The sequence below is a fragment of the Macaca thibetana genome, chromosome 1 (genome assembly GCF_024542745.1).
Source record: "Macaca thibetana thibetana isolate TM-01 chromosome 1, ASM2454274v1, whole genome shotgun sequence".
Classification (NCBI taxonomy): Eukaryota; Metazoa; Chordata; class Mammalia; order Primates; family Cercopithecidae; genus Macaca; species Macaca thibetana.
Genome location: NC_065578.1, coordinates 184856905 through 184878574, shown reverse-complemented (window position 1 = coordinate 184878574; position 21670 = coordinate 184856905). Strand labels below are relative to the sequence as shown.

At 36.4% G+C, this 21670-nt stretch overlaps 1 protein-coding gene across 10 annotated transcripts in view; it reads left to right on the top strand.

Moving 5' to 3' along the window:
- The window catches only part of RASAL2 (RAS protein activator like 2), a 368857-nt gene that overhangs the window by 316050 nt on the left and 31137 nt on the right, over positions 1 to 21670 (top strand). For all 10 annotated transcript variants that reach the window (XM_050766785.1, XM_050766810.1, XM_050766801.1 and 7 more), the window contains 3 exons: positions 17565 to 17718; positions 19644 to 19742; positions 20792 to 21346. In XM_050766785.1, coding sequence (XP_050622742.1) covers positions 17565 to 17718; positions 19644 to 19742; positions 20792 to 21346 — 808 coding nt within the window. The remainder of the gene's footprint in view (positions 1 to 17564; positions 17719 to 19643; positions 19743 to 20791; positions 21347 to 21670) is intronic.

Here is a 21670-nt window from a genome sequence, read left to right as displayed (position 1 = left end):
TGAACAGTCAGATAAATAGAGCTAAGGTACAAGATACTCATCAGCTGAGTTCTTTGAATTAGTGCCCTTATAGGTGTGACCAAGTATTTTCTGAAGACCTCTGATTTTCCTGGGTCAGATGCATCAATTGCTGAAGTCAGCCACTTCTTTCAAAATGTTATACAGTGTCTAAATCTAAGTAGCAAAACATTTCTATTCTTTTATCCAATCTGTGGAACCTCCAGTTAGAGGTAGTAAGCAGCTCTTTTTTTTTCTGTTTTTAAATTATAAATTAAAATACTCACTTGTCTTTGTTGTTTTGGAGGGGAAAATGTTTCAGTATATAAATAAAAAGAACTAAAGACCCTCTTTATCTTTCCTATCTCCCCACATAAATAACCTTATTAACAATTTTTATATTTTCAAACCTCTTTAAAACTCCATACATAAAGGGAACCCAAGTATATGTTTCCATATTTTAATATAAATGGGATCATATTATGCATATTACTTTGTGACTTCCTTTTTAGTATAAATATTTTGTACTCTCCATATGTCAGTAAATGTCAGTCCACATCATTCTTTTTAACAACTGAATATTTGTATGCTACAGTGTTTTTATAATAATGTATGTCACTTCTCTATTGATGGATATTTACATTGTTTCCCTTTTTTGATACAAAATAGAGATGTCATGAACATTTTTGAACATGTGCGTTTTTGTACTAGTGGCTGGGTTGGATTTCAGAAGTAGCACTGCTTGGTATAGAGTATGTACGTTATCAAATTTTCCTTCAAAAAAGGACCTTTCCCACCAACAAATTAAGGTTACTTTTATCCTTCAGACAACCTTTTCCATTTTGTCAATATATTGAAAGAATAGAAATAATAAACACTTATGTAGTATTTATTATGTGACAGATATATTCTAAGTACTTTATATAAGCTAACTCATTTAATCATCACAACCACCCTATGAGATAGTCACTGTCATTACTCCTATTTTGAAAATGAGAAAACTGAGACACAGAGAAATTCATAAGTTGCCTGAGGTTATAGAGCTTGGATAATGAGAGAACTGAGGTTCAAACCCAGGAAGATTGGCTTTAGAGTCTGTATATGTAACCTTTACTGTATATTACCTCTCTAAAACATGGGACGGGGGGGTAATTTCTTTGTTTTAATTTGTATTTTGATAATACTTAGTATACTGAATATCCTGTTATATGTTTTCTTCTTCTGTGACTTACCTGTTTCCTTTGCCCATTTTTCTGTTGAGTTGTTTATCCTATTTCTTATGATTTGGAATAGCACTTTTTATTACTACGGATAGTAAGCCACTACTATGCATGTTGCTAAAAATTTTCTCCCCATCTGTTTCTTGTGTTTTAAAATCATGTCTTCAAGTTACATGGAAGTTTTCAATTTTCCTTTCTCTGATATGTCAGTCTTTTTGGGTGGGAAGCGGGGCTTATCTGATCAAATTTGATCAGAACACTGAACTCAAGAGGTGAGGGACCTGTTTCTTATTACATTCTTCTTTATGATGATGTGCAAATCACTTTATTTTTCCCTTCTTCAAGAGGGAGAAATATTCTATCTGGAGCAATCCAGAGGATAATGAAATAGTGGACATGATATTTTGAAATTTTCAAAGTGTTGTGTGTGTGGTTTTGTTTGTTTTTGTTTTTTTTGTTTTGTTTTGTTTTTTGGTTTTTTTTGATACAGAGTCTCACTCTGTTGCCCAGGCTGGAGTGCAGTGGTGCAATCTCAGCTTATTGCAACCTCCACCTCCTGGGTTCAAGCAATTCTCCTGCCCTAGCCTCCTGAGTAGCTGGGATTATAGGCATAAGCCACTGCCTCCAGCCAGAAATCTTCAAGGTTTTTGAGATAAACCACAAAGCTTATCTTCACTCATAACATTTTTATTTTTATTTTTCGAGACAGTGTATTTTTCTGTCACCCAGGCTGGAGTGCAGTGGCACAATCACGGCTCACTGCAGCTTGGACTTCTCAAGCTTACTTAATCCTCCTGCCTCAGGCTCCTGAGTAGCTGGGACTACAGCCACACACTACCATCCCTGGCTTATTTTTATGCTTTTTGTAGAGATGGGATTTTGTCATGTTCCCTAGGCTGGTCTCAAACTCCTGGGCTCAAGCGATTTGCCCGCCTTGGCCTCCCAGAGTCTGGGATTATAAGTATGAGCCACCATGCACAGCCCTCATATTTTTAAAAGATAAAATTATTCTTTGGAGGTCTGAGTTACCACTTTAAGATAGCAGAAAAACATTTTTAAATCAGTTAATTTTATCTTAAAAAAGCAAGCTGTGGAAAATACCATAGTTTTACCAAATAATGCTTCTAAAATCCAAATGTGTTGATATACAGTAACACATTCAGTATGTGACAGTTATGTACAAGCTACTATGCCGTATGCTACAGAGAATATAGCATAGAGAACCAAAGATACAGGCCTCAACCTCGAGGAGTCCAGTAAAACAGGTAAGTGTCAAGGAAGAAATGGTATTGGTGAAGATAAAATTACTTCTTGTTGAGTGGATCAGGAGAGACCTTAGAGGGCAGTGGCCTGTTAGTTGGATCTTACAGGTCTATGTACTTTCAACATAGAAATAGACACACACAGAGCTTTCCTTGGAATGGAAATAATGAGCAAAAGTAGAAAGTAGGAAATTATGGAGCTTGAAGAGAATTACTGAATAGTTCAAGGTATTAACATGTAAAGGGGCAAGGTAGGAAATAAGTTTGGAAAGGTAAAATTCCAGTTTTTAACTTAATAGGTGAAAACAGTTCTGCTTTTTTGTCTTAAAAATTACTTAATATGAGAAATAAATATGAACTCCATCTTTAATGAAACTAGGAAAAATATGAGGGATAGATTATTTAATCTATAATTCTCACTTAGAGGACAAACAGATTAGTTACCTACAAAAGGAAATTCTAAAAAGAAGTCTATACTTAGGATTCAGTTTAGTTGCCAATTAACAGATACCCAAAATAGAAATGACTGAAACAAGGTAAAAAAAATTTTTTTTCACTTCTGTCTGAAAGTGGACAGTCCTGTTCAAGTCTGCCATCTTTAGGATATTCAAGAATCTCCTTATAGACATAAGATAGCTACTAGAGCTCCAACCATAACATATTTGTTTTAGATACCGGAAAAGATGGGCCCATAAAAAGACACATGCCTTCCAGCTGAGTTATCTCCCTTTAAAGCAATCTCTCTGAAACCATACCTAGTTGACTTTGACTTCTTGTCTCATTGCCACCTTTTTCTAAGGGAGCCTGGGAAACTTTATACCTGGATATATTGGTGGGCCCAATAATATAGGAATCTGTTCTTAAGGAAAGAGAGAGGGATGGACATTGGTAAGACAGCTATCAGTCTCTGCATAGGAAGTTGATTTACCCACCTACTCTGGAAAGGTTCAGCTTCCACCCAACTCTAGAAAGTCAGCAGCCAGACTTACCCCTGTCACATAGCAGTTTGGAGAAATTGAACCACCCTGGAGAAACGGACCTACAGATAGCTACATTTGTATCTGTAGGTCCTTTTTGCCTATTAAAATCCCAGCTGATAAATTCATTCCTACGTAGATCCAAGAGAAATAAAAATATATATTCATATAAAAACTTGTGTGTGAATGTTCATAACAACATTATTCATAATAGGCAAAAAGTGATAACAACCCAAATGTCCATCAACTGATCAATAGATATACAAAAACATGATATAGGCCGGGCGCGGTGGCTCACGCCTGTAATCCCAGCACTTTGGGAGGCCGAGACGGGCGGATCACGAGGTCAGGAGATCGAGACCATCCTGGCTAACACGGTGAAACCCCGTCTCTACTAAAAAATACAAAAAACTAGCCGGGCGAGGTGGCGGGCGCCTGTAGTCCCAGCTACTCGGGAGGCTGAGGCAGGAGAATGGCGTGAACCCGGGAGGCAGAGCTTGCAGTGAGCTGAGATCCGGCCACTGCACCCCAGCCTGGGCGACAGAGCGAGACTCCGTCTCAAAAAAAAAAAAAAAAAAAAAAAAACATGATATACCCATACAATAGAATATTCATCAGCAATAAAAAGAGTACTGGTACATGTTGCAATGTGTATACATGTTTTCAACCTTGAAAACACTGAAGTAGGAGGACTGCTTGAGCCCAGGAGGTCAAGGCTGCAGTCAGCCATGATCGTGCCACTGCGCTCCAGCCTGGGAGACATTATTATGTCTCAATAATAATAATAATAATAATAATAAGCCAGTCAGTCACAGAGTACTACATATTGTATGATTCCATGTATAAGAAATGGAAATGCCAAGAATAGGCAAATAAATATGTATCACCTTGAAATATCTGAATGCTAAGGTTTAAAAAAATATATATTAAAATCTTCTAGAAAGAAAAAATAGGTTACATACAAAGGAATGTTGGGGATCAGGGGATGATGTTGGAATTCATAGTAGAAATAATGAAAACCAGACGTTAGTGGAGCAATGTCTTGAAAATTCTGAGTGGAAATTATTTTCAATCCAGTATTCCACACCCAGAGCAGATCTTGAATGTCAAACTGAGGAGTTTGGATTTTAGCGTATAAGCAACAAAGAGCCTTTTAAACATTTTTGATCAAGGAAATGGCCTAATCAGAGTTTTGCTATGGATGGATTAATCCAGCAGTGGAATTTCAGGTAACTTAGTTTGCAGATACTAAGTTTGAGAGACCAGTTAACAAAAAGCTATAAGAAGATATATTGAAGGCTCCTAGGCGAATAGTAGCGGTGGAAATGGAGAGGCAGAGACAAGATAAGAGGAACGTTTTAAAGGCAAAATCAATAGGATGTCACAAAGTCATCATTGTTCCAAAGCCATCTAATCAGATAAAAGCCAGTAAAGTGATTTCCTAGAATCAATATTGGCAGCATTTCCACATTAAAGCCATGTCATGTAGGAGGGTGTTGGGACACAAAAAGACTCTATGATGTTTCTGCCTTTCATTCAAATGCACTTAAAACTAGGAAATGACTGAAAACAGTGGTACTATATTGTCAGGCATTCCAAGATTCCAAATGCCTCTTGCCAGCCTTGCTTTGGAAGTGCTACTTAAATTTACCAAAGACTAAAGGTAAAGATGAGCATATGGAATAGAATATTCTCACCCACTCCAAACTTCCCTCAAATAAAAACCTTCACAGTAATGTTCTCAATTCTAAGGCCTGCTAACAAAGTATGGTTTTAACTAGTCTACTTTTTCTATTGTCAAAAGATACCTGAAAGTAAGTATGGTGTTCATTGGTAGGTGGAATTATGGAACGATATTCTTTGCTTCTTGAGTTTCTCCTTATTAATTAGAATTGTTTAACTTTTTATTTTGAAATTATATGAAGAAAGTTGCAAAAATAGTACATAGAGTTCTGCAGACCCTTCCCCCCAGCTTTCCCCAATAGTGAGGTCTTATAACTGTAGTATAATATCAAAACCAGGTAATGGACATTGGTATGGTAATATTAAATAAACTGCAGACTTTATTCAGTTTTCATCAATTTTACATGCATTCATTTGTGTGTGTGTGTGTGTGTGTGTAGTTCTGTCCAATTTAATCATATGTATAGATTTGTGTAACTACTACCGTGATCAAGATAAAGAACTCTTTCATTACCAAGAAAGAACTCCCTCTGCTACCCCTTTATAATCATATCCACCTCCCCACACCTATCACATCTCTTAAAAAACTACTAATTTGTTTCTCATCTCTATCGTTCTATCATTTTAAGAATAGTGTTTAATAGAATCATATAGTATATAATTGGTTGAGATTGCCTTTTTTTTGCTAAACATATACCCTTGAGGTCCATCCAAATTGTTACATGTATCAGTAGTTTGTTTCTTCTGTTGCTGAGTAGTATTTCATTGTATGGATGTACTACGGTTTGTTTAACCATTCACCCATTGAAAGACTCGGGTTGTTTCCAGTTTTTGCTATTATTCATATGAATAAAGCTGCTGTGAACAGTTAGATACAGGTTTTTGTGAACATGTTTTCCCTTCTGTGGGGTAAATGCCCAAGAGTATAATTGCTGGGTTCTATGGTATGTACATGTTTAGGTTTATAAGAAACTACCAAACTATTTTCCAGAGAGGCTGTGCCATTTTACATCCTGATAAGCAATGTTTGCAGGGGAATTTTTTGTGTCCCAAGAGATTTTCACTTATGTTTTCTTTTAGAAGTTTTATGATTTTAATTTTTATATATAAGTCTATGATCCATTTAGAGTTCATCTGTGATTGCTTTAAATAAAAGATCTTAATTCAGAACTTATTGGTGTTCTCTCTCTATATATATATTCTACATATATATTAAATATATATATATTCTACATATATATTAAATATATATATATATTTTTTTTAAGAGACAAGGTCTTGCTCTGTTGCTCAGGCTAGCGTGCAGTGGTGCCATCATAGCTCACTGTAACCTTGAACTCCTGGGCTCAAGCAGGCCTCCTGCCTTAGCCTCCTAAAGTGCTGGGATTATGGGCATGAGCCATGGCACCCTGCCCAGTTTAAGATATTACAAGATTCCAATCAAAACTACAAACTTGCCCCAGCCAAACCACTTACAGGCAGTCTGCCTGCCTTTGGAGAAGGAAGTATGGTAGACTACTTTCTTCTCTCATCTGCTTTTCCCCTCTAGCCTACTAACCATGTTTTTAGGTACCCTCCAGGTTTTGGGGAAGGAGAAGCAAAAAAAAAAAAAAAAAAAAAAAAAAAGATGAGAAAGAGGAGAAGAAAATCCTACTACTACTATCTTAGCCTTCCATAATGCTCTGAGCCTAACAGAAATTTAAAGCTGACTTTTCTCTCATGGGGCGATTTGGGGACTTTTTCAGAGATTTATCCCTGAGGAGCTCTCACCTGTGGTTTTATTGACTTTGACAAATACATTTCTCTTCAAAGTGCTCACTTGCGAATCCTTTCTAGCAAGGAGTTCTTGATGCTTTAGTTTCTTCATCACACAGTCTTACGGTCCACAGGAAACCTCCACAAATCTTCTTCCTTGTAGGTAGCAGGAGGATGCGCCTCACAACTTCTTTCAAAAATTGTTTCTCACAAAATCTTTCCCATTCTCCATTCTCTGACCACTTTTTATAGTCTTGACATAACTGAGAGGATCAAGGTAGTGGAACTGGTTCTAAAACATTTCCTTTGTAAATGCTGCAGTTTGTCTGATACTTGACGTTGGTATACAGAATCTGTTTTATCTAGGTGTCTCAATTGAAACTTCAATTTTCATATCTCATTGCCTTTGTATGTAATACTTCTATAAATCTGTAATCTTTAGCTACCTTTCAAAATGCAGCATGGCTCAGTCTTTCCCTCTCAATATTGTGTCCTGTCACTCCTGCCAAAAGTCTTCTTTATAATATTATACTTGCCGTACTGCTTCTTATTTCTCTGCTTTTGATCTTACTGTCTCCTCTAACCCAAATGCCATTTCCTATTCCTGTACCCTGTCCTTTGTCAAGCTTACTTCTAGTTTATCCTCATGCAACAGTACCCAAGTCAGGAGTTACGTGCTCCCTCCCTTCTTTTTGGTATTCGTCCCACATACCATCCTAGACTAAGTGCCTACGCCACCCCCCCAACTACCTGTGGCCAACTCTGCATCCTTTATTCTAGGACTAACTGCTTCCTATTGAATTTATCTTTTCATATGTCTGCTTACTGCAGCAGATTGAAAGATCCTCCAGGATACAATCTTTGTATCCTCATCCCCTAGCACAATGGCTGTCCTATTGAGGAACTCAGTACACATTTGTTGGCCTGAAACAGAAGAGGAGAGTCAAAACTGACTTCCAGATAATAAAGAATTACAATCTTTTAAAATATGGTCTATGTGGATATGACAGCTTCTCAGAAATTACTGGACTCCAGGCCATTAATTAATCAATACAGGCTAGCTATCGATTATAGAGTTTCCTATTCCAGATTTACAGCCTTGGGCCAATTAAGGATCCCTTACTTTTATGAACTAAAACCCAATTGAAGTTTCTAATTGCATCATGATAGCATTTTAAATTCATTAGAATGCTTTATCTTAATAGAAAAAAATATTTCTATACATTTACTCCATCTTTGTATTCTTCCAGTGAAGAGTGTATTCAAGAATAGCTTTCCTGATCTCAACCAGATGAATAATTTACATAAAATGAACTAATGCATATCATATCACTGCAAGAAAAGTCTATGTCTATAATCATACTTCTTCACATTTGTATTGTACTGCAGTTTATGAAATAGATGTGAAATTATAGATTACTGCATTTGATTCTCACAACTGTGTGAGATATAAGAAGAAAAATCATTATCCACATTATCTACACATATCTTAAATGAGGTAACTAAGGTTCAGAAAGAATAAATTATTTACTGTATGTCACATAGCTAATAAGTGGTTCGAGCTGATGTGAATATGTAGGGCTTTTGGCTTCAGTTTGAGTGTTTTTTTCTATTATACTCTTTGTTGTGTGTGTTGATAGGAATCCTAACTTGCTGACAAAATAAGAAAGAAGGGGAAAACAAAGGCAAAAAATTACACACACATACACGCACACACACACACACACACCCCTCTTATACCAGCAGAATACTGTACAGTAATAATTGAGCCAATTTATGATCATATTTTTGCAATTTGGAAAAATATAAAGCTGACTCCTTACTGTACTCTTTTTATCTCTCCTCCTCTGCCAAAAAATCCAAATGGATTGAATGAAAACTTTAAAACTCTAAAAGAAAATATAGCTTATTTCTTATGATCTTGGAATTTAAAAACTCTTTGTCAACATAAACTGGGGGGAAATAATTATAAATATGACAGAAAAAGAACTAATTTACTTAATATACAGAGTGTTTACATATCAGTTAATTTTAACAATTAGGAAAATGGTTTAAGAACATGGAATAGCGGCCGGGCGCGGTGGCTCAAGCCTGTAATCCCAGCACTTTGGGAGGCCGAGACGGGCGGATCACGAGGTCAGGAGATCGAGACCATCCTGGTTAACATAGGTGGAACCCCGTCTCTACTAAAAATACAAAAAACTAGCCGGGCGAAGTGGCGGGTGCCTGTAGTCCCAGCTACTCGGGAGGCTGAGGCAGGAGAATGGCGTGAACCCGAGAGGAGGAGCTTGCAGTGAGCTGAGATTCGGCCACTGCACTCCAGCCTGGGTGACAGAGCAAGACTCCGTCTCAAAAAAAAAAAAAAAAAAAAAAAAAAAAAGAACATGGAATAGCAGTTTATAATTCACAGAAAAGGGAACTGAGATTGCCAATAAACATGTACAAATGTCCTCAATCTCATAATTAAAGAAATGCACACTAAACCCATAATCAAATACCATTTTTTACTAATTATACAGGCAAGAGATTTTGAAGTTCAGCCACATCTCATGTTGAAGATAGCATGTAGAAACATGCACTGCTGATAGACACTTAAATTGGTGTTGTGTTTATGGAGGGTAATTGAGCTGTATCAGAAATTTAAATGCATATGCCCTTGGATCTAGCAATTTCACATCTGAGAATTCAAAGTATGAATATATGCACATGTGCATGAAGATAATATGTACTAAGATATTCTGAATTTTGTTGCTAATCACAAAAAAAGGAAACTTAGATGGTCGTCAAGGACTGTAAATTATTACAAGTTCATGTAAAGGAATACTATGTGGTCATTACAAAGAGACAAAGTATATCTGTATGTTCCAATATGGATAGAAGTCCAAAATATTCTCTTAAAAACAGTATTGTACCATCCCATTTATGTAAATGAATATGTATATATAGATATATGTTTATATTTAAATATATATTTTTAAATACATACAAATATATTGTTATATAAATATATGTAATATGTATTACATATATTTATATAATTATATACATATATGGGTACCTTTGTATAAAATATTTCTGGGTTCACAAAAACTGTTAATGGCCTCCTTTCTATAGGAGGTTGTGGGAGGTACCCTTTTTTTATTATTTACCTTCTATCCTTCTGAACTCCTGGAATTTTTTGCCAAGAGTATTTATCACTTATTGTTTAAGGAGAAAAATTAAAAGATGATTAATTTTTTTAAAAAACTGTTTCAAACCCATGTCTCCCTCTACTTATTTTACTGTTGTCACCCCTTTACAATCAGACTTGTGGAGTTAATCTTCACTTCCTCATATTTCATTCATTTTCTCAACCCACTGAAATCTCATTTTTGTCCTCTTTTCTGAAACTGCTCTTGCCAGCGTCTCCAATTACCTCTAAATTCAATTCTCAAATTCAGTGGCCACCTTTCTTGAGACCCCTCTTTCCGGGCCTTCTGTCATGTGGTTTTTCTTCTCTCTCAAATTCTTCAGTGTCTTTTGTCAGTTTTGTAGCTTTAAATGTTAACATGCCTCAGGTTATGTTTTTAGGTTGTCTTCTCAATATGTGTGTTCTGTTTCACGTTCACATCTACCCCCACAGGAACCTCAAACTCAACTTGTATAAAACTTGATTTTATTTGTACTGTCATCTCAACCAGCATTGCCTCCTCTTTCCTATCCCTGTGAAGGACATCATCGTCTTTCACCCAGTATTTCAAGCTGGAAATGAGCAGTTGTCCTGGACTCTACCCTCTCCCCAGTTCCTCTAGCATTCCAGTCATCAAAGCCTATTTACCTCTTAAATCTCTCTCTGTGCCATCTACTTCGTCCCCATATCTGTTAGTCTAATTCATTATCTTTACTCAGATTACTACCATAATCAATGAACTGGTTTCCAGGTCTTTCATTTCTTTTCTCTCCACTCTCTGTGTACTCCTTTCTTTCTCCACTCCTTAGCCAAGGTAGTTTTACTGAGACACACATCTTACCATGTAATTCCCCCTCTACCACCTAAAGCCTTCCGATGTACATCTACTGGTATTGTGATCAAATTTAAATACCCACACATGACTACAAGTCTGTGATCTCTCTCAAACCTCATTATTCACCAGGCCTCACCCACTGCAACACCCCAGCCTCCTCCTTCTAACATCCATACTATAGTAGAACCACGCTGCTGAATTTCTTTCACTGTCTGAACACCACAGCCTTGCATACTCTCATACAGGCCTTTTCACATGCTATGCGTTGTCTCTAGATCTCCACACCTGCATATAATGAAATTCATCCCCTCCCCATGAAGATGGTTACAACTTTATGTTACTGTTTTCTCCAAGAAGTCTTCTCTGAACCACCCCCACCTTAAAATCCTCTACTTAGTGCTCATAGAGCCTTTTTTGGCATCCTTTTTCATAAGTCTTGTCACATTGTATTATAATGGATTGTTAACTCACTAGATTATAAATTGTGTGTGAGTACACAGACCATGCTTTAAGTCTTCGCCTTTGTATTCCTTGCATCTACCTCTAGTATAGTGCCTGACCCATAATGCACACCACTTAATTATTGGTTAGATTGATGGATTCTTACATATATTCATGTATACAACCAAATGAGAAACTAATGGGAAAGCAAGTCATTTATGAGTTTAGGAATTATTAAAAAGTCAATGTTGCCAAGCATGTTGGCTCACACCTGTAATCCCAGCACTTTGGAAGGCTGAGGCAGGAGGATCACCTGAGGTCAGGAGTTCGAGACCAGCCTGGCCAACATGGTAAAACCCCGTCTCTACTAAAAATACAAAAGTTAGCTGGGAGAGGTGGTGCACGTCTGTAATCCCAACTACTTGGGAAGTTGAGGCACGAAGATCACTTGAACCCAGGAGGCGGAAGTTGCAGTGAGCTGAGATTGCACCACTGTACTCTAGCCTGGACGACAAGAGTGAGACTATGTCTCAAAAAAAAAAAAAGTCAATGTTATTGAACTTCACCAGTTTTTTTCCTCTCTTATCCTTCTTTTACCCATTACTTTTATGGCAATTATGAGACTAAAAGTCTGGCAACTGAAATCAGAAATAAGGAAATAAAAGCTATAGTCTGTCCACTGTTACTGGTATGTTACTTGAGTTGGATTACAAGTTTGGTTTGGTTTGGTTTAGTTTCTGTTTTTTAAAATTCAATATAGTTGTGTTTATATTGAATTTGTTTAATAGGTACTAGTAGATTATATTACATTTGCAATTTAAGGACAAAAAGATGTGTTATAACATGGTATAGTTTCTGTAAAGGAATTATTCCCTAGTGTCTATCATCTTGGAGGCAAGTTGGATTTTCTACTCCCTAGAACATGTCTTAATGTTTATAATCTAGTCTTCCTTCTGTATCCACCTTCACTGTATATCTACATGTATATGTAACAAGTACAAAGTAAGTAAGGATATTTTTGTCTATGCTGATACATTTCTTTACCATGAGTTTCTCATTCTGAGTGACAACTCAGGCTGACATCCTTCTTCATCATTACCAGCTGGTCCCATTAGACCATCCTGTCCTAGAGGTTGAGAGCAGGGAGAAGTAGGACCTATATGTTATGTTTCCATAAATAGCTTTCTAGTGTGAATGGTGTGGTGTGTATTTTTAAGCTAACATAAAAATCAGTGAGTAATATAAGCAGTAGAGACTACTGGCTTTAACTACAGCAGGTAAACCAGTTCAGCCGGTGCTGTCAGGATCCTCAGGGCGAACAAGTCTTTGCACATAAGTAGAGCTCTGGTAAATGAGTTCTAATTTCTTTTTTTTTAATCCAGGGAGGGAAACCTTTAAAATTATGATACAAGAAAGGATCTGCACTTTCAAATGGCAAACATCAGTTGAATATTTTCACAAAATACTTAATTGGAAAATAATAAAATCCAGGGAGCAGGTAAAGCTACATTTTTCCCAAAGTGAAAGCTCAAATTCAATTTTTAAAAAACTGATTAGACACTATATAAACTTGCTGATAGAGTATTAGGATACCCAATTTTGTTAATTACTACCTAGGACATTTTCAAACAAGGTGAGTGCCTTAGAAATGCATGCTGATAAATACAACAGTATGTTGCTGCACCCAGCTTACTGGCTGAGCTGTCTCATCAGGAATTCACTGAAGCAGTCTGGAATCATAACTGCCAAGCCAAGCAGAAACTCACCTGCACTGGAGTCCAGGATTTTATGTGGCAATAAGCATTTTTAATTAAAAGTTTCCCAATTCCTAAATTTGGAACTAAATCTGTAAACATGTGGCAGATTGAGCTAGCACCACCAAGCCTCATTGGAGCTGTGGGGGAAATGTGGCATTTTGAAAAATTGGCCAGTTAAGCTGAGAAAATCCAGCTGTGTTTTACTTAAAATTGCACTAATCAGTGTTATTTTATTCCCGTTTTCTTCACCAGTGTATTTGCTGTTATGTGTATGTTGGCTCCCCATCTCCCAGCCCTTCACTTTTATCTTTTAAGACAGATTCGTATAGTGGTAAGGATTCAAGCAGTATAATACTCATTCACTTTAGTGAGTAATAGAAAGCCTCACCTGCCTTGTAGTTTATTTCTTAAATAAGTCAGAAGCAGCAGGTAATTTTCATCAGCAAAGCAATTAGATTTTAACCATTACCTATCACATTGCTAGAGGTCTTGAAGTTTACACACAAATCAAGATTGTCTGCTCACTTTAAGATAAGAATATAAAGAATATGGTGTTCCTTAATTAGAAGTAAAACTGCCTCTGGGAAGCAGTTTTTTCATTTAAATCAATACATGAATTATTCTTACATGGTGTTTGGGATGATGGGGCAGTATGGAAAATAGTCAGGGAGAGAACCTGGCCCGTAGTCAAGGGATTCACAAAGTCCACTTTCAAGGATGGGTTAGATTTTTTGATGAAGGCCATTGTCAGATTGGACTGGGAATCGTTATTTTAAACTCATTATTCTCCCAATAAATCCACATTCTGCTTTCCATTAGAGGAGTAAACTCTGGTGCCACACAGGACTACTAAAACTGTAGTTAGTAGATCTAAGAAAAACCAATTCAGGAGGAGGTAAACATGAATTAGAAGAAACTTGGGGTTACTAATGCTATTATATTGAAATATTTGTATAAATAATGCCTCCCCTGTCCCAAGCCATTCCCAGGCTGTTTGATCTTCCTGTTTACTATGCTTCTCTGGGAGTTACTCTGTCTTCTCGGAGACACTTTCTTCCCAATACAGGGAGGGCTTGCTTATTTATTCAGTAATAATGTTGAACATATTAGCAACTTTGGTTTTCAATTCAGTACACACACATAAAAATGCTAAAAAATATGAGATTCTGAACTATGTATTAATTGAAATTTTGGTAACTAGGAGGAGTTTGGAGTTATAGTTCCAAGTGGCTTAGTTTTAAATCCTCTTATGGCTACATTTGAAGTTAGACCTAAGTATCAAAATGAAACTTGTTCAGCACTGGAAATGCAGTGAAAAAAAAATAGTTTTCACCATCTTTCTCTAAAAGAAAAAAATATATATAACCCAGGTAAGTTTCAGTAAAATAATACCTAGAAACATTAAACCACCAGTAGGCACTGTAAAGGAAACAGAACACATGTGAGAGAAAGCTTTGTACTTGCAAGATGAGATATAGGAAATAGCTTCTGGTAAAGGCGTGGGAATTGTATATGAAGCAAGCTAAAGTTTCTCAGGTTAGTTCCTAGCAGAGGTTTTACTTTTTATTTTTTATTTATTTTGTATTTTTGGTAGAGATGGAGTTTCACCTTGTTGCCCAGGCTGATCTTGAATTCCTAAGCTCAAGTGGTCTGCCCACCTCGGCTTCCCAAAGTGCTGGGATTACAGGCGTGAGCCACCTAGTAGAGGTTTTAATAAGAGATTATCTTCCACTCCTAGAGTTGGCCTCATCTCTTTTCTATTGCCTTTTACTGTGAACTTGTTCATAGAAATGGATAGAAGCCTCACCATTCCTTCCTGTCTTAAAGTAGTCAACTTTGCCACGTTTGCAGAGCATGCCCCTTGCGTTATTCAACATAGTTTCTCCTTGGTGCCTTCCAGCTCTAATCTCCTTATACGTGTAGCACCATGGCAACAGGCCCAGCCTAGAGCCCAGGTGCCTTATTTGTTACCTGAGGGGCTAGGTGCAGCCTGAAGGAATATTACCTATCCTACAAATTGGATAGATGAAGTCTTGATCTGTTGTTTGTGTTTCTCTTCTGCTTCTATGGAAGGCTTGAAATAACACCTGGAAAACATTTATTCAAAGATGTTATCAGTAACCAAAGGCAACAAAGAAGCCATCTTCTATTTGTTCTCGTCTTCTAAACAGAGAATTGTTTTCTGACATATAGCTCAGAAAGTGACTTGGTATACCGGGACATGTGGCATCGCTATGATTTGGGGTTGCACTGCCAGGTGGCTCTACCATTGCTTCATGTAGGTAGACATTTATTTTGTTTGAAATAAAATTAATTTATGCTTTAGAAATTTTTCCTAGAGAATTTAAAAAATAAAAGTAAGCCTTTGTCATACCTCCTTCTGTTTTAAACATGCCTTAATCTTTCCTGTTGAAATGCTCACCCCAGAGCATGAGAGGATTTTTCCGTCCAGCAACTCCTCCTGGGAAAAATGGGCTAGAATTGTTGTTTTGTTTAAGAAAGATTGCAGTGTCCAGTTTCCTGAATCAGGCTTCCCATATATCATATTGGGAAAGATTATATGATAATTAAAGTATAATCTTTCTAACATTTAATTATTTATAGTTGAGGTACTATATTTGCAGTACATAACATGTCATTGTCTTATACATAGAACAAAGGGAAATAAATATGGAGCTTACACTGTAATTTTTTTGTTTTTTTATTTTTAAATATTTTAATTTTTTGTTCTTGACCAATATCAGAAAAATAAACATTGTCATTTTAAAATACAAAACATTAGGTAGCATTTGTCCCTTTTGCGCATACTTTGTACTATCAACAAGAAATGTAAATGTTGACTTTTTTACTTTAAAAATTACTAAATATCAGAACACATGTTTTGCAGCCTAAACTTTAAATGGTGGCTTATTTTTGTGTGTGTGTGGAAAGAAGAACTAAAATCCTTGTAAGCTTAAGATTTTTCTTATTTTATGAAATTTGATTAAACAATGTTAGAATAAAGGTAGAAAGGAGAAAGCAGCCTTAGTGCTAGTTTCTTATATCTTTTTACTTTGTAATTTAACCAAAAGCTATTCTGACATTAAATATTTAAGTTCCTTTTAGTGTTAATGTAGTTATTTCAAGGAATTTAATGAAGCTGCTTATTTACTGTGTTTTATAAAAACGATTGTCTTTACACAAGGCATTTCTTTTTATCCTTATTACTAAGTACTTCTGCTTGAAATATATGTATGTAACTCTGGGTGTTTCCTGCAACAGATACTATAATTATTGAGTCAAACTGCATGGCCATCCAGTTTGGCATTCAAGAATATTGTACTTCATATGTTTGACTCCTTTAATTCTTTCAAGAGGAAGGCAGTGAAGTACTGGCTCTTGTAGTGCCAAGAGTCATGATTCCTAGCATTCTTCTTATAAACAACTAGGAAACAAAATCAGCCAGGATGACTGAACGGTGCTGACAAAGATCTCTCTTCTAGATGAGAATTTGGGCCTTTTTTTCCATGGTGGGAGGTTTCTTCAAGGCATTTTATTCTTTATTCATACTTATACAGTAAAGCATGTATAGAACCAAAAGCCTGCCAGAAAAGAATTCTATATTGAGAGGGAAATCAGGACTTTTGAAAGACAAGGTCTTGTGCTAAAAAGCTTAGCTTTGACTCTGTGTGTGTGTGTGTTCTGCCAAAGTAGAAAGAAACAAAATGAAGATTCAGCCACTACTATTTTGTCAGTGATATAAGAGGATAAAGCTATAACATGAAAAACAAAAAGAAATAATTTGTCTTTTGGCAATACCTTTGCATAAGAAAGAATATATAAGATAACCTTAAAGAGTGTATGTTTCGGCTGGGCATGGTGGCTCAAGCCTGTAATCCCAGCACTTTGGGAGGCCGAGACAGGTGGATCACGAGGTCAGGAGATCGAGACCATCCTCCCGGTGAAACCCCGTCTCTACTAAAAAATACAAAAAACTAGCCGGGCAAGGTGGCGGGCGTCTGTGGTTCCAGCTACTCGGGAGGCTGAGGCAGGAGAATGGCATAAACCCGGGAGGCGGAGCTTGCAGTGAGCTGAGATCCGGCCACTGCACGCCAGCCTGGGCAACAGAGTGAGACTCCGTCTCAAAAAAAAAAGAGTGTATGTCTCTCCATCTTCCAAGGTAGGAATGAGAATAAAAAACAATGTCTGTAATGGGATTTGAAGCTCACTTAAGACTAGTAAAATTATAGTATATTTTTATGCCATATTGAAAAAAAGTGTGTGTGTACTCACATAGTTTTATAGAGAGAATATATTTGCCACATAAATATGATTACTATTACTGTAACTGTAGATTAACTATTAATTTGTTCCTCCTTTATTTCTTCCCTTAGGCATTTGTACATTTATTGTTATCCTCCGTTGCATTAGACCTTCATTTCCTTGCTGGCCAAGTTACACTATCTTAAATATCTTTTTCTACTTTTAGGTCTCGTGGGCTGCCTAAACTAAAAGAGTCACGTTCCCATGAATCCTTGCTGAGCCCATGCAGCGCAGTGGAATGTCTAGATCTTGGTAGAGGGGAACCTGTATCAGTGAAACCACTTCATAGTAGCATCCTTGGACAAGACTTCTGCTTTGAGGTAAAAATAAAGTGTAGAAAAAAGGAAGAATAGTTAAACAACAATTGGATTTTCTGTCTAGTAATTTTGCGATTTCATTACTGTGCAGTTGTATGATTTAATTAACTGGTTTTCAGTTGCTAGAAATTATCTACTTACAGAGAAAAAGTTAGAAATCTATTCATCTAATCACATTTGCAGCTAAAGTTATTGAAGATAGCTTTGCATTCATTTTGGCTTTGTCTCCTTTCAGTAAAATTTGATTCTTAGTACATTTTCATCGGGGACAAGACTAACAATAACATTACATTAGTATATTAATTTTTAGTATTGGTAAGAATGACATTCATCATGTTATTTTTCTAACCACAGCATGAGTGGTTCAAGATCTGAGACCATGTTTTTCTTATTTATCCATCCATCCATCCAGGACATTTTGACCTAAATGTCTTATGTATTTTTGAAATCCCCTGTACCTAACCCAGACCCCAGCACATTGCAGGTGCCTGATTTTTGGATAAACAAAATTGCCAACTATCATAAGGTAATTTTTCCCTTTCAAATATATACTACTGGCCAGTTACAAGTAAAATTTAAAAACTATATATACATATATTTATACATACATAGAATTATTAGGGCTGAGACTTGATTAATTAATAAGAGCTTACTAAGTGACTAGAGATGAGTCCTATACTAGATGTTGTAGAAGTCAAAAGATGTTTGGTTCCTCTTCTGATGGACCAGCACTGTCCAAATGAAATATAGTACAAGCTGCATGCATATCCAAAATATTATCATTTCAACATGTTCACTATCAGAGAAATTGTTTCCTTTTTTTTAAAACTAAGTCTTCAAATCTGATGTGTGTTTACACTTACAGCACATCTCAACTGGAATAGCCATGTGAGGCTAGTAGCTGCTGTGTTGGACAGAACATATAATCTGATTGGATTTATTAGGTTGTGACCAGAGATTGAGTTAATAAGTGAGCAAACTTCAGCAATTTAGGCAGGACATTTATTGGTGTTCTTTTTTATAAAAATCAGTTGAACTTTCTCATGTTTGTGGAACTCAGTACATTAGGCTGTATACCAAGCCCAGAGTTAGGTGCTAAGTATATAACAACATATTTCATTTTTAAAGGACTATGTTAATAGTGGTCAGCTTAACCTAATAAATGACTAGAAATCAACAGGCTGGTTGCCTAGTGGAGGAAAAATGGGTTCCAAAGATAGTAATTCAATATTAGTAACTCTTTGATTTCATTTAGTACCCTTCTATGATATAGTGAAGACAGTCTCAAGAAATCTGATAAGCTGTTTCAGAAACTCTCATCCTTTATTACCTATTTTTTATTAACTAAAAGTTGAACATGTAATTTAAGGTATTGCCTAAAAGGCCTTTAATTTTGATTTTCTGAACCATAGGCCAGTTTTAATTTCCTCAGCTGAATTTAAAATGGCCTTTGTTCTCATACCTGGAAATGGATGTGGATGCCACCTAACCAAAAAGCAGATGTAGAGGTAGATATAGGTATCAAAAAACTAGTAAAGATCATCTTAGTTTCTTATGGTATGATTTGGGTTCATAGCATATGTCTAACTCACAGCTCTGCATTCCTTTTGGCCTGTCTACTTTCAATAAAATTGGACTCTTAGTACATTTTCATCAGAGGACGAGACTAACAATAACACTAAATTAGTATATTAATTTTTTAGTATTGGTAAGGATGTCGCTCATTATGTTATTTTTCTAACCACAGCATGAGTAGTTCGGGATCTGAGACCATGTTTTTTTTATCTATCCATCCATCCATCTATCCATCCTAATTGCAGGACATTTTGACCTTATCATTTAAGAGTTAGAGGTATGCTATGAACCCAAATGATAGAGCCCTGAAATCCAGTGTTTTCTTTTTCTTATGTCTAATTTTTATGTTGAAGGTTACCTACTTAAGTGGAAGTAAATGTTTCAGCTGTAACTCCGCTTCTGAGAGAGATAAGTGGATGGAAAACCTTCGCAGGACAGTTCAACCTAATAAGGTAATAGTAGCTTCAAGTATCAAAAAAATGTATAACTTTGTAAGCAGTTAGTTAATAGCAGGTAAGTGTGGTAGTAATACCTTAATTTGTCTACAGCTTGAGAGTTTTAAAGCACATTTATATGTTACACCATTTGTAGTAAGCCATTATTGTATTGCTATAAAGAAATATCTGAGACTGAGTAATTTATCAAGAAAAGCAGTTTAATTGGCTCACAGTTCTGCTGGCTTTATAGGAAGCATGGTGCTGTTATCTGCTCAGCCTCTAGGAAGTCATCAGGAAGCTTACAGTCATGGCAGAAGGCAGACGGGGAGCAGGCATATCACATGGTGAAAGCAAGAGCAAGGCGAGAGAGACAATGTGTATGTGAGTGATTTGGGGGGAAGGTGCTACACACTTTTAAACCACCGGATTTCACAGGAACTCAGTATCAGGAAGATGGAACCAAGCCATGTGGAAACTGCCCCCATGATCCAAACGCCTCCCACCAAGCCCCACCTCTAGCATTGGGGATTACAATTCAACATAAAATTTGGACAGGGACAAATATCCAAACTGTATTATCATTCTAAGCTAAAAATAGTCTTACTGCAGATATTATTGGCAAATATTATTGCCATGGTTCTACCAGCATGGATAAAAGGACTCTGAAAAGTTAGGTGAATTAGCCATGTCAGAAGCTAGTACATGATAGAAGAGGGACTAGAATACAAACTTCTTAACAATTTATCTCTTTTATTTGCAGAAATTAAGCTGGTTGTATGAAAACTTACCATTACAAAATGATATTTTCTTAACCCAAGTAAATAAAATAGAATGAACTATATGTAATGAACTAATATATACAATGAACTATATGTAATTCTTCAAGATTCTAATGCATTCTTGTTTAGAGCTTGCCGTTAACCTAAGCAATGAGATAGCAATCCCTTTCATTATTTGTTGACTCCCCTTAATAGAGTACCTAATGAACATTGCCAACTTAAGAAAAAAACATTTTTTTTCCTGCAATGTCAGCTCTGAAATTCAACTTTGTTGCTTCTTTATAGGACAATTGCAGGCGAGCTGAAAATGTTCTTCGTTTATGGATCATTGAAGCCAAGGACCTTGCCCCTAAAAAGAAATATTTCTGCGAACTGTGCCTTGATGATACCCTCTTTGCTCGTACAACCAGCAAGACCAAAGCAGACAATATTTTCTGGGGCGAACATTTTGAATTCTTCAGCCTTCCACCTCTTCATAGTATCACAGTTCACATTTACAAGGATGTGGAAAAAAAGAAAAAAAAAGACAAGAATAATTATGTAGGGCTAGTCAACATCCCCACTGCCAGTGTGACTGGTCGCCAATTTGTAGAAAAGTGGTATCCGGTGAGTACACCTACACCCAACAAAGGAAAGACAGGAGGACCTTCTATTCGGATTAAATCACGTTTCCAAACTATCACCATTCTGCCTATGGAGCAATATAAAGAATTTGCAGAATTTGTCACCAGCAACTACACCATGCTGTGTTCTGTCCTTGAGCCAGTAATTAGTGTGAGAAATAAAGAGGAGTTGGCTTGTGCCTTAGTGCACATTCTTCAAAGTACTGGCAGAGCCAAGGTAAGTAAAAAAGGGGGATTGCAGTACCTGAAATCTCTTCCCTACCTTTCATAAACCAAAATAATGGATACTGTAGAAACCCAAATTAGAGAAATGTGCTTTACTACTGGTAAAAACAAGAAGAATTAAGAAGAAAACCTATTAGATCCAGAAAAGACGAAGATTAGAAAACTAAACAAGTAAAATGGAGAGACCAACAAATACTTAAAGTCCATTTGCATGAAACATAGACAACACAGCCAGCTCTTTCTTGTCTGACAAAATAAATAGTAGAATTGGCATGATAACCCTACAGCATGTTCAAGGTTCCTTACCTTTAATTTA